Source organism: Rousettus aegyptiacus, unplaced genomic scaffold (genome assembly GCF_014176215.1).
Source record: "Rousettus aegyptiacus isolate mRouAeg1 unplaced genomic scaffold, mRouAeg1.p scaffold_m13_p_17, whole genome shotgun sequence".
Taxonomy (NCBI): domain Eukaryota; kingdom Metazoa; phylum Chordata; class Mammalia; order Chiroptera; family Pteropodidae; genus Rousettus; species Rousettus aegyptiacus.
In genome coordinates this window covers 32181244-32195089 of record NW_023416292.1, presented here as the reverse complement: position 1 = coordinate 32195089, position 13846 = coordinate 32181244, and the positions used below count along the sequence as shown (strand labels likewise).

At 35.4% G+C, this 13846-nt stretch overlaps 1 protein-coding gene across 2 annotated transcripts in view; it reads right to left on the bottom strand.

The window, feature by feature from the left end:
* Positions 1-1509: 1509 nt before the first annotated feature.
* Positions 1510-13846, bottom strand: part of TRIM33 (tripartite motif containing 33) — an 84307-nt gene continuing 71970 nt past the window's right edge. The window contains exons 15-20 of one of the 2 annotated variants that reach the window (XM_036235060.1): positions 13085-13434; positions 10700-10823; positions 9325-9399; positions 7965-8117; positions 6468-6518; positions 1510-6388 (exon numbers count right to left, since the gene is read on the bottom strand). In XM_036235060.1, the coding sequence (XP_036090953.1) occupies positions 6176-6388; positions 6468-6518; positions 7965-8117; positions 9325-9399; positions 10700-10823; positions 13085-13434 (966 nt within the window). In that variant the 3' untranslated portion in view covers positions 1510-6175. The remainder of the gene's footprint in view (positions 6389-6467; positions 6519-7964; positions 8118-9324; positions 9400-10699; positions 10824-13084; positions 13435-13846) is intronic. The other variant, XM_036235061.1, reaches the window with a different exon arrangement.

Sequence of the window (13846 nt, the reverse complement as noted above, 5' to 3'; positions counted from 1 at the left end):
TGTAAGTTTTGTATAACCTAAAAAAAAAAAAAAAAGTTACATTGTTTTGAAAAACACCTACACTCCATCATTCATCTGTTATTCTCGCTGCTACTCAAAATGAAACAGCTCTTACCAAGGTCATTTATGGCTTCTGTATTGCTAAATTCAATGGCCACTTTATTTTTACTTCATTTCTTGCTCTAACACTTGATATCGCTGATACCTCACGTCCCTCCTTGAAAACTTTCTCTCGTCTTCCATTATAGTCCTGGCTTTCCTCTGTGACTAATCTAGTCTCCTGGAGCTTTTTTCCCCCTACTCCTTAAATGTTGTTTCCCTGCTATCCTAAGTATTCTACTCTTCTCGTTCTATAAATTTCCTAGGCAATATCATACTCTCACACTGTTTTAGTTACCAACTGTTATACTAGTGGTTCACCTTTGACTCTTCTTTACTAAATGCCTATCATGTACTCCATGTGATTCTGGATGGACCTTACAGGCTCTATCTGCAGCCTAGGGATTCATATGAGCACCAGAGCCATGGACACATACAACTTAATTTTCCATAGGTACCTTAAATTCAACACATCCTCAAATTGAACTCACTCGCCTCCATTCATAATCTATTCCTTTCTCCTCTCTATTTTATTTTAAAAGTACCATACAAAATATGCTTTAGGCAACCCCAAGGCCTCAATTATTGGTCTATTTTACTTTCTAAATCTCTCTAAAATTTGACTATTTTTCTTCTCCACTACCGGATGACTAGCTTGAGGCTCACCTCGATCACTCACAGCCTACAACTGCTTCTCCATTTTCCGATCTTCTCCATAACCCATTCTTCACAAAATGACCTTTCAAGATACCTAACCACTTTACTGTATACCTGAACCTAATAAAAATAATATTGAATGTCAACTCTAATAAAGAATAAAAAATAATAGGTGAGCACAAAGAATAATTTTAAAAAAAAGAGACAACTCTGGTTATGTCAACGCTCCAAGCCCCATTCTGCTTACAATTCTTCAGGGGCTCCTTACCGCCCTCTGTGTAAGCCCCAAACCCTTCGACGTGACTTTCAAGACACTCTGCTTGAAAAGGACCTTCCTCAGTTTTCCAGCTTAACATTTCGCTCCTCCAAACTTAAACTCTGTTCCAGCCAAACGGAACTTTTCAGGTCCTGAAACACATACATTTTCTCTTTCATTTTCAAGCTTCTGTATATTTTATTCACTTTTCACTCTCTCTTTGCCTGTTCTACCTGCCCATCTTTTGAGTGAAAGAGATCACTTCCTGAACAACAAAGACTGGGGTTAGGTCCTGTCCTAAGTGTTCCTACTACATTTCAAGTTAATCCATATCCTAGCAACTCATCATTTTCATAGAGTCTAAACACTTGTGAAGGCAGGGGCTGTATTTTGTCTTGTTTACAACTATAACTCTCCAGTGCCTGACACATAGTATAAGTTTTTAAAAATGAATTTAAATGATTAAGTCTCAACTCAGAAAGAAAAAAAGAAATTCATTTGAAATCTTTTTCAATTTTCTAATTTAATAGAAATAACCAAAACAATGTGGCTTTCAAACAAGGCTTTAAACTAATCTAATACAACTTCTACAACACATTCCAGAGCATTGTAACAGGAAATATTTACAGGCAGCTAATGTATTAAATAACCATGGGAAAAAAACTTGCGTTTATTACACACCAGCAAAAAACACAGGAACGGAACAATTAGAAACTGCAACTTTGTTTTAAAAAATTAAATATGATTATTTAGAAGATACAATAGCACAGAAACAGCACTTTTTAAGAATCATATTGAAAGGTAGTTAACCATGTGCAAAAATAAAAGTAGTTGTAGTAGTAGTAATAATAACAACGACGATGAGGGGAGACCAGTTGAAATACTGGAAAGCAAGGAACTAGTAAGGCTGTGAATTTAACCCTTTCGTGTGTCAGAATGTCTACACGGAAAATTAACAGGCTTTCTGATTGCACAAATCTTGTTTCATAGGCTTATATACATGTTTCACTGTGACTTAAAACATAGTAAATGCCTACATTTTTCAGACCAGGAGCAGATGTGCGTTTCATCCTTAAGACTGAAATTTAGGCCACACTTGAAAGGGAATATTGCAGTGGCACCTGGAAAATCATTTCTGTGCCCTCCCACATACAAATCTGGTGAATTTAAAAGAACAGCATTTTTAAAGATCACTTGCTAGAAAAGGGCTAAACTTAATTTTGTATATTTTGTAGTCTGACAAATATATCCAAATTGATTTATTTTTGAAGATAATTGTTTCTCGGATACAATCAAAAATATAAAAGACCACGAAGGCAAACACAAGAAACTAAGATGGAAGAAATGTTATACATGCATTCTGACCAAGTAAAAGAATCCATTATATCCCAGAGTACATGTTGAAACCTTGAAATGTCTATGTAAACTGTGGCATATAAATTTTTTTCTTAAAAAAGTACCTTCAATTTTTACTCAAACACCTACTTTTAAAAAAATATGCAACTTTCCCCAAATTTTAAAATAAAATGCCACAATATATTGTCATTAGCTCCAGCACACATTTATTTTCCTTAATTTTTAAAAGATAGACTGGGTGATATGCATACAAACTTTCCTATAAAATCACCATCCAGGAGAGGATTATGACATGCTTAGGCAACAGACGTAAAGCAGTGTTATTGCTTTATCGAGGAAGAGAGAACTGCGAGAACGAAAGAAACATCCAGGCCTGGTACCGTCAAACTGTGGCGCAGCCTGAAAACCTGGGACGACCTTGAGCAGGTCACTAATACAGACGGTGCGAATTATGAATTCATAGCACAAATTAAGAACCTGATTGTTTTAAATAAGGACAGGAGTTAGAACACGTTGATTTTACCCAATGCAGATTATGCAACAAGCTGTGGGAGCAGGTAAGGGACTTCAAAGGTCAAGGGGGAAGGGGCCGCAGGATCTATTCCCATTTTGGACACTAAGGAGATATTTAATAACATGTGGCACGCCACAATCCAAGGGCACAGTCAAAAGACCTAAATCTATTGACTTATTAACACTAATCACTAATAATTACATGGCAGGATACCTGCTGAGGTAATTGACAGATCTACAATTTGCACGCTATAAACTTTTTGCCTCTATTTAAAAACATTATTTCTTTGGATTAACTAAAAAGTTTAAAAACTGTTACAACAAAAAGTAAGAACTGACTTTAAAATTCCCTTTATATAAGAAAAAGAAGTCAGAAAGTACCTTGTTGATTCCAAAAAGGATCATTTCAACAGTGGGTCCAATGCCTTATCACTTCTCTGTAGCAATGATCTGCTGTTTCTGCATAACCCATGACCTATAATCTAAACATACTTTGGAACACGCACATGCTTCACCTTGTAAAGCAACGTCTTTACTCAGTGAATCATCTCAGCAAAGTGCTAAAAAATACAAATTTAGGCCAGTGGAACAGACAGAAGAACACTTTGTTCTTTGTGTTCTGATAGGAGATAGAAATTGAAATGTGGTGAAAATTTTGCAAGCTTTTAAGGAATACTGCCTTTTAACCAAGAATACAAATGTGAGGGAATATCAATACAAACTGCCTTCAGGAATCGATACTCAATGGTTGTCTTTTTAAAACATAAATAGGAAAACATGTAAGATATCTGAATATCAATTTAAAGTTTTTATACTTTTTAACAGTTGCATTAGTGCCCAAGAGATCAGTTTAAAAACAGTGATCAATGTGCAAGAAAAAACCTTGAAATGAAATCTAAAGTGAACACCTTCATACAATTGTGGTTTGTTGATAGCTAGTAATAAATTGTAATTCTTCAGCAGTATAAATTATCTTGTTAACAGAAATAGAGCCTATTCAATGTTGACAATAAAGTGGCTTTTTAAGAACCAACCTTATTAAAACAAAGGAAAAAATCTTCCAAAACCCATCTAACATGGGAATGTTTTTAAGAGAACACATTATTTTTTAAGGCCCCAGATACTGAGAAATATTTACTTAAAATTTTGCCCCCCATTGGTAGAAAATATACATGACCTATCTAAGAATCATGAAAGGTTTCGTATGAAGAGTAAGCATAACATATTAGAACTCAATAGCTTGCCATAATGAAGCGGTACTGCTACTCATCGCCACGCCCTTAGACGTGTCTCCTGATAAAATGAAATCATGAATGTTGTAGGAAACAGGGAAATGAGCCCAGAAGAAAACATTTTTAAACAATTTTCTCTTTCTTGTAAGAAAACTCTTAAGTATTTGAAATTTGAGTAAATGAACAGTTTGTTATATGTTTTTAAGTTTAACTTACAACAAAACTGAGACATTTAAGATACAGAATGAAGTAAATCAATAGCAATAACAAAATCGATATTCTTTAAATATGCCATCAGAAGGCTTGAATCCTATTCATGTTCACCCCATCACGTGTTAAGAAAAAAACCCAAAGGAATTTGTATAATAATTTCTTTAGAGCAATTTATTTAATATGCACTAAAAATATTTACCTCTTAAGACAATTATGTCAAATAATTTTTTCTGAGTAGGCTACTGTCTGAACTGCTTACACTGAATTTTTTAAAAGGCAAACGATATGCCACAAATCTGCTGACGTCTGAAAAATATCTAATGGCGAATCTTCTATTTTGGTCACTTTATAGTCTAATGTGTCCATACAAAAGTAGGACTAAAATTTTTAATTCAACGAAAGAGAAGCCTGTACACAGTCTAGAACACACATCTTGGATATGAGCGTCACAAATGAAGAGAAGAAAAAGGAAACAGAGCCAAGGTGGTTTATCTGCCTCAGGTGCGGAAATCGGGGTGGTAAAGGTGGGCTTACTCCAGTAACCATTCAAGTGGGGATTGGCTCATTTTCAGGATTTACTTACAGGTATCTTCTAAGTCCTTTAAGCCCCCAGTCCGTGCAAATGTCCCACTTGGTGGACGGATGAGTACTCTAACCCCACCGGGTTTATTTCAATATTTTGATATTTTAATAATAAGCTGCTTCTGAAGATTTTCTGAGAAGTCTGTTCTCTATTAAAATAAGATAGAACCTCAAAATATGAATGTGAACATTAGAAATAGACAGCATATATTACAAATCCATTCTTGATAGGAACATTATTAGTAAGAATACACATTAGCTTAAAAAACAGGCTCAGCAAATGTTGCTGATCTGCCAGAAGTTTTAGTTCACTATTTACAAATAAGACAAAGTGAAATACAGAAAATTTTACACATTTGGTAGTTGACAGATTACTGTTTGCCAATAGTGGTCTCTCAGAAAACTGACACGAAGGAAGACTGGATAAGAGCCAGTTGTCATCTTCTTAAATTTAAATGTACAGAAAACTAGGTTAATTTTGAAACAAACATTCTGCCTCTCATGGGAATAACTGTACGATCCGATGATTTGATTGGGAGGTGCAATTCCGTGGAAGGGTTTTCTAGAAATGACCACTATGTGATCTGCTACTGGATAGTTACCATATTTACTTCTTTCTGTAGATCATTAAAGTTGATTAAATGATGATCAATGGTCACGTTTCCTAGACACCAAGTAAGAATAGAAAATAAAACTACTGTTGAGTTCTCCAAACCGATATAAAAACTAAGGCCCAACAGCATCAAAATGAGAAAAAAGATAAGGATATGATCAATGTGCACCTGCACTGACGTCCAAGTGGAATCTCAGCAGCTTTGATTTTAACGAGAAAACAGCCAGTATGTACGTGTGAGGGGGAGGCGTACAAGTCATTTTAATAACTGCGCTCCAGTCCAAAGACAATTTAGCAAACGAATGACCCTTCAGTATTTACTTGTATACCCAGCATCCTGCACCAATCAACACCACATAATCATCAACATCTGCCATTTCTAACAATCAGAACTATCCTCTTTAGTAACAAAAATCTTCAAATCATTTCATTTTTGCTTTTTATTTTTAAAGTTGTAAATAAGAGTTCTCTCCCCCTTTCTCGACAAGAATATGTTTTCTGTCCATTATTTTAATCTAATACTGTGTAAAAGCTATCAGCTTCTTCAAGGAGGTGCCCACTGTAGGCAGGATATACCAGCGACACTTAAATAAAAGTGTATTTTCTTCTCTCTCTCTCTCTTTTTTTAAACGATTCATTTAAGTTCATGTCATTTTACTTTATATGTACTGGTCTCTCATCTGACTTTAGGCGTTTTCTGCGGGGCTGTATAAAGTCTTCATCAGAGTCCTCAGTTACCTCACCATCATCCTCTTCCTGCTCAAACTCTGGCAAAGGTGCGAAGGTCCTGTCTGAGTAGATCTCTGTGAGTTTATCTTCAAAGTACAATGCAACTGCTTTCCCTGCCTGAGCTACTTCTGAATCAGCCTGCAAGCAAAAGATAGGAATATTCACCTATTGGTAATGCATATTCCTTCACCAAGTTTGCATGGTCTGAAAAGCTTACCTTCAAATTAATCTCTTGTGTTTCTGCATAAACTTGAACAACTCTCATCATCTAAAAAGGATACCAGAGTCAAAAAAAAAAAAAGGGAAATTATAATCCTTTCTAAAGTTATGAGACTGCATAGGATTGGCAACGAAAGTCAGCCACAGTAGGGGAACAAATTGCTATAACCAGATTATAAGTGCTTTCTAAAATGCTACAGAACATGGAACCGCTTTTATTTATTTATTTATTTTTACAAAGTTTTGTTACTAAAGCTACTGTGAAACCTCAATAACTGTCTCAAACTCTGAATTAGTGAGGTCAAACTGAATAGAAACCAGTCTGAATACATCTATCTAAGAGAATAATATTTGTGAAACAAATAATATAAGAAATATTGCTTTTAAAAATCTGAACTTTCAACAAACCACTTAATCAGAATTCCATTTGTATGGCAATTTGTTAAGCATAAATCATTCAACTATTCTAAAGCAGATTAAAATGGTCTTCCTGGCAAATGTTAGCTATAGCTCATGAAAGCATATTCATTTGAAAATTTTCTAAGTGGATTAGAAAATAAGACAAAATACTTGGGGCTATATTAATTTAACCTCAAGTGAAGTTATACTCTGTTCTCTGTAGCATATTGCTATAAAGGTAAACAAGACTTTTCAGCTAATTAACGTTTTTTTTTTTTTAATCACCTAGATACTTCCAGAGGCAGCTATGAGTACACTTTAAATGATTCAATGTGATTTATTTTAGTAAGTCATATGGCACCCAAATTTCATCAGCAATAGAGATTTTAGTATTGAAGTAATCTTTTAAAAAGATTTTGTGGATTCTCATCCAATTACATTTTCTTTTCCTAGAATAATGAAAATCTCCCTTAACATATCTTCCTTTGAGACTTGACTTATCCCAAGATAACCAAAATGATTTCCTTGAAGGAAGTATATATCAGATTTCTTTTCAAGGTATGGATAGCTCATCTTTATCCTCAGAAAAATACATAACCAATGTTAATGAAAGTTACATTGCTGAGATCAGAAAACAACATTATATACTCTGGGCTACTATTCAAAGTAAGCCAGCAGAGATTAGTTTATAATTTTAAGGCTCTACATTTATTTGATCAATAATAAAATCAAAGAACACCGGTACAAACGCCTTTCCTACATGTGCCCAAATGCAGGCTGTTTATAGTCAATTCCCACAGAATATACTTAACTACAGGCTACATTCTAATCTCAATCCTCAACTTGTTCAGGAAGGGATATTCAATAATATTCTTAATTTATTATGTTTAAGTATATACTTCAAATTATACACAGTAAACTTTCTCCTTTGGAGCTGTGGATGCAAATTTTGCTTTTGACAGAACTGAAGCAGAAATAAAATTTTAAATTAAATTAGAAAAATCTCTTGGCAGGAAAAGCAAAATCCAAAAATAAAACAAGCAAACAAAAAAAAAAACTAGTAATCCAAGACTCTATAGTTTAGAAGCTAACATACTTCATTAAACCTTTCACAGTTCTTGAAGATCAAACGGACATCAGCCACAAAGTCATCTGGGATTTGGTAGTGTTGGGAATGTTTTTTCTGAAGCTTCTTTTTCACGGTGGATAAATCCATTGGTTTCTTTATAATTTTATAGTAGTTTGGTATCTAAAGAAACAAATAAGGCTAGATAAGGATTCTCCAAAACGCCAAACTGTTTAATTTGAAAATGCATAGCATTTTAGTGTTGATTATTGAGCCAGCTGCTTGTTAATTTTAAATATAGTAAGTATACTTTAAATCTTCTGCCCCAATCATATCATGAAAATCAAATCACATTCAGAATATTCAGTTTCCATGTTAGTAAAGGCTCCAAAGTTCTATCCTCAGTGTGCAGATTTGGCAGAAGGCAATGAGCAAAGATAGTCAACCACATGTGCTCATCAGAATTTTGGGATTTGTGAAGAGAAAAAGGTAAAGAAAAAAGTGATTACAAAAATGTACTGTTATTATTACAGGATATAACAATATCACCAAGTACTCTGGACAAAGCAATAGAGAAAGATTGTAAAACAAAAGAAAAAAAAATTTATTAACCATTTAATGATCATGCTGGGAAGTTCTGCCCCCACTCTTGGCCAAATATTTGTACCCTTGGGAAATAACTGAACATAGAGAGCTATTTAAATAGTTCACGAAAAATATTTGAAAGTCATTTTCTATTGTAAAATCCCTAAACTTAAAGAAAAGATGCGGATCTCAGTATCAGATAATTACTATTTGCACAAAAATCTTCCTTGTGTCTAGACCTTTTTTTGTGCTTTAAAATTCATTTCTGAGCTTATGCAGTAAATAAGCCTATTATTCAACGTTGTTCAACAGGCCTGGTATTCAATATTATCTTAATTTGACAACTGATGGCTAGCAAATAAAATGTGTGCAGTATGTTCTCACCCCATTTATGACACACTGAGCACCTCTTGTATTATTATTATTTCCATTATACTTGTATCCCTTACATCCATCTTAAAGGTAAAAGGACACGGAAATCACATTTTCATCACAGCAACAAAATATTTAAAATATAAACCGCAGTTTCGACAAGTGAATGTCACATTCACTTAGCCCTAATAAAATTTCTGAATAATAGGAAGTATTTTCAATGTTATCAGGTACTGTGCTAAGCGTTTTACACAGGTTATTGTGTATAGTCCTCGGAACAACCCAATGAGGGAAGAAATAGTATTAGGAAAGAAAATCTGAGCTTTGGAGAGGCTGAGATTAGCCAAGAAGTGTGAGCAGCAGCCTGAGAAGCAGTCTCCCGCCAGAGCCTCAGACCTGCTCCTCAGGGAGGCTCATAAGGCAAACTACTCACCGAAGCAGGAACTGGCTCCTGGAACTCAATACTTAATTCATGGCAGTAGAGGTAAAGCAGAAGACGTTCACATTTCTGGCCCAAGAAAAGAGAGGAAAACCTCTAATAAGATTTTTAGCCTTAAAAAATCATCTTGAGAATGAGAACTTTATCACTGCCAAGTATTATTAGAGCACTGAACACAAGCCTCCTACATGCTAGCTATCCAACTAAACATATACCCTCAAAGAAAATCACCTTGTTTCCCATTCAGTTTTGAGACTATCTTCTGTTCTACTCTGAATGAATTTACCAAAGATAGAGTGCCTTTGTTCTTGTCTGATCACTAAGGTAATTTACCTACTACTACCTCAACTATACGCATGGAAAGGAATCAGAAAAGCAATATACAGCATTTTGCACAACAATTTATAGATTACCCAGTAATCTATAAATTATCACCTTTGCTACTTATTTTAATTCCCTGAGACACGCAGGACACGTTCGAAATTAAATAAAAATTATCTGTGTCTTCTCAATCCAATTCTAGAATTTCCTGACGTAATCAGAACAAATTGAAATGCATTTTACATTTACAGTTTTCAATTGCTTAGACTTCTTTTAATACTGTTTGTATACTCCATACACATACCTTCTCTTCATTAATAGTGGAGAAGGGATTGTGAAAGTATATACATCAGATTAGAGCCAAACTTAATGGTAACTGACCATAGAACTATGTGAAAGATACTGTGTCTTGGGATCAGGCTACAGACCACATCAGGGGAAATCTGAGTGAAGTGAGGAGAGGATTTTAGATTTCGTTTTTAGTATGAGATGCTAGTAGAGTGTTTTAAGAAAGACTGTGATACACCTGTTTACATTTTTAAAAAGAATGGTATGAACAGTACAGAAAATAAACTATAAGGAGGCAAGAGTAGAATTGGGGAGTCCAGTGAGGAGATTATTACAATAGTGCAGATGAAAAACTATGATGTCAGTCTCAGAAAATAATGGCGAGGAAGAAAAATGGCATTATTGTTATTCCTGATGCTTTCATTTCTAACAGATTTCTGGCCTGAGTAACAGAGATAAATGCTGGTACCATTTAATGAGAGAAAATACTAGGAGAGAAGTACAATTTTTAATGTTGTTATCTGCTTATTTATTGCTTTTGCTTTTTGAAGAAGATTAGAAATCAAGATTTTGATTGGGACGTGTTAAGTATGAGAAAGCTGGATATGAGTCTGGAGCTGAGGATTAGAGATAAAGATCTCACGAAGTCAGGTGGTGAAGTTAAAAACTGAAAAAAAATTTGGGGTTACACGTGTATTACACTAAACAAATATATGTATAGCCAGACAACTAATAATATATTGACTTCTCTGACACTCACCCTTTGGTCCACGGGGCTTAACCCCTGTGCAGTTTTCCCCTTCTTACTATGTTGCAAATTATCACAATCATATTCAACTTCTGGTTTCCCAATATCTCTGCAAAATGTGCATATCCAGTCCCCACTAAAGAGGGAAACAGGCAATTAGTCCATGTAATTAAAACAAAACCCATTCTAGGGACGCTAATTCCCTTGAGGTTAAGTCTTCAATTTGTTTCTTTCCTTTCCAGTTTTTCTTTTTTTTTGGGGGGGGGGGGTGGTTCTGTTCTTGTCAAATCTCATAAAGTGAAGCTGTGTGAAAAAAATGTCCTAAAACTTTTCCCCTTCTTCAATTGCCTTCTGGAAAGCGATAAAAAAACACACACACAGTAGGTCGGCATTCAAAAGGGTTCCTCACAGCATCAAGTTGACAATTACTACTTGTAGCATAAGACCAATCCCCACAGCCCAGTAATCACGATGACCCCATATCCACAAACAAGAAAAGACTACAAGGTATAGAGTTCCTCGGCTATCACGTACTGTTTTGGCATGTATTAAACATGCCAAAAATAAAACAATTCTTTTTTCACAGCCAGTCAAAAGCCTAGAACACAGACACACATACCTGTGAGTGCGAGACATGCACACACACACCCCTTATCTTTTAAATCTGCTCAGTCTATAGCTTGTTTACATCAAGATTTCTATCAAACTATAAACTCTAATATGATTCAATCACATGCATTCCTCCTCCATCATATATAAATAAATTTTAAGTCTAGGGATTATACCAATGTGTGTCAACAGTTTCTATTCCTCCTAAAACACCCGCCTTTGAGAGGAAGCATTCAGTGGCAAACTCCACCATTCCAGCAGATGTTACTATTCAAAGAAAAGGAAAATATGAAAAGCCTTAATTTCAAGACCAAAATGCCCATGCTTTCCTTTTCTAAGAGAATAAAGAAAAAGAAGCTACTTATTGCTTCTATGGCAAATAATTATGCATCCTAAGATTTAGGTAATTACAATTCCTCAGAAAAAAAATATTCTGGCACTGTTTATGTATCCACCACTTTTCCAATCCAAAAGGTTGAACTTTTTCAAAAAGAGTAGCATTATTCAACTGAAATCATTGCTTCTCAGAAATTGGAGAAGAAATGTAAAAAATTTATCTATAGGCAGAAAATAAGCTAGGTTTTCCTAAGAACACTTATTTTCACTTAAGAAATCTGGGTAAGGGCTGGAGGGAGGCTGAAGGAAAGAAGGATGACTCTACTATTGCATGGTCTCTGAATCAACTGAAGATGAAGTCGTGTGAACATGAAACAATAAATGGAAGGAAGAAAAACAGCTGTCCTAAAACAAATTCTAATGTAGACACTAATCCCTGAAAATCAGTGAACTGCCCCGAGCTACTTAGCTTAGTTTGCTACAGAGCTACAGTCAGACTCCAGGTCCGTAACCCAGCCCAGCACCTCCATCTGTTCCACTGCCTGAGCAGGTAGGCCAGCTTGCCTCGGGCGCTCACCAATGAGTATGTTAACGCTTGAAACAAGGTTTAGCTGGCATGGGGTCAAATAGTATGAGGACAATGCTCTCAGTTTCTCCCAATCTTCATCTTTACCCCCAAAGTTCTTCACTTTTAAAGAAGGAATTCAGCAACTGTCCATTCCAAAGTTAATGACTGAAAGACACTATAACTAGGTGATCAAAGGAAAAGTGAGAGGGCGAGCGAGCTGCACTTGCCCCAGGCAGGCACCACCGACCAAATGCTCCAGTTAGGAAGCGACCTCTGAAAAACTCAAGACGTTGAAGGTGGTTTAACAAAGCAATTGTTTTTCTTTAAAATGCTTTCAAACATTAAAAAGTAAGTTTTGGGTAAGATCAAATAGAGTTGCCATTAAACTGAATGAACAGTATTCATAAATAAAATAATCATAGACTCCATTAAAATTGATGGCAATAGATAAAAAATCCAGCTTCAAGAGGAAATCTATAGAGTATTGAGATCTTGCTCCCTGGCATATGTCATTAGTTTGGCTCAAACTCTTATAAACATTTAAATATTAAAACAAAAAATCAAACAAAAAAAAGAGGAAATCTAACAACTTTCTCCAATACCCTAGGACCCCTGCTCCTCAAAATTTAGAGTTCTATCATTAATTATAAACTGAAAAGCCAAAAAATGGTCTATTTTTTATTATTAATGCACCACTTAGGTCTTAGATAGTTAGTTCATCATTCAGCTGTTAGTTTTTCTAGAGGGTAATACCAAAGGAATAATAAGCTTCCTGTCTTACAGAAATACTATGTATGCAATGGCTGAGAAGGCCATCTGCTCTGAATAACTTATTTTTTCCGTTTATAAAAATAACAAAAAAAAATCAATTACTTCACTAGTACCTTGGAAAGCTAAGCAGCGTTGGAACATGACAAGTTAGATGAAAGACCTTTGGACATTTTTCACAGCACAAGAGATCCCCTCCATTCTGGCAGACAGCACACCAGTCTTCATTTGGGTCATCATCTTTGCTGCTGCCATCTCCTCCAATTCTTGCTGACCTGTGCATGAGGCTTCGAATTGGGGACTTGCCATTAACAAGGCTGCTGAGCCCTGACTGTTTGCAGCTTTCATTCGAATCTGCAGGTTCTGTTTTCACATGGTTTTCCAGGCTCGCTAATGCATCCAGCTCACTCTCTAGATGCAGGTTGGTGGAGAGAGGTGGTGTCAAGCTACTCTCAGGACTGCTCAGCTAAAACAAAACAAGGACAAATTCTTGAAAAATCACCTAGATCATTGTTCACAGTGTGTGTGTGTGGGGGGGGGGGAGTATTACATTCAAAACTTATGTCAACATGCTTACATATATATACTGACCTAACTTAAAATTCTTTGGGTATCACATCAGTGACATCAAGGAATGAAATTAACCCCAAAATTATTTAGGCATGTTAATTTATGATTTTAGGGAGCAGTCTCTCCAATATTGGTTCATTCAGATAGTAAGGAACTTAATTAAACTGTGAAGCACTGATTGAAAAGTGAGCATAGGGTTATACTTTTCCTACAGAGAACTATGGTATGTTATCGAGAATCTGTTGCATAGCTTTTGAGAAGCATTCTGAAATATTCTCTGTCCACGTCTCATTATGCAAATATAGGAA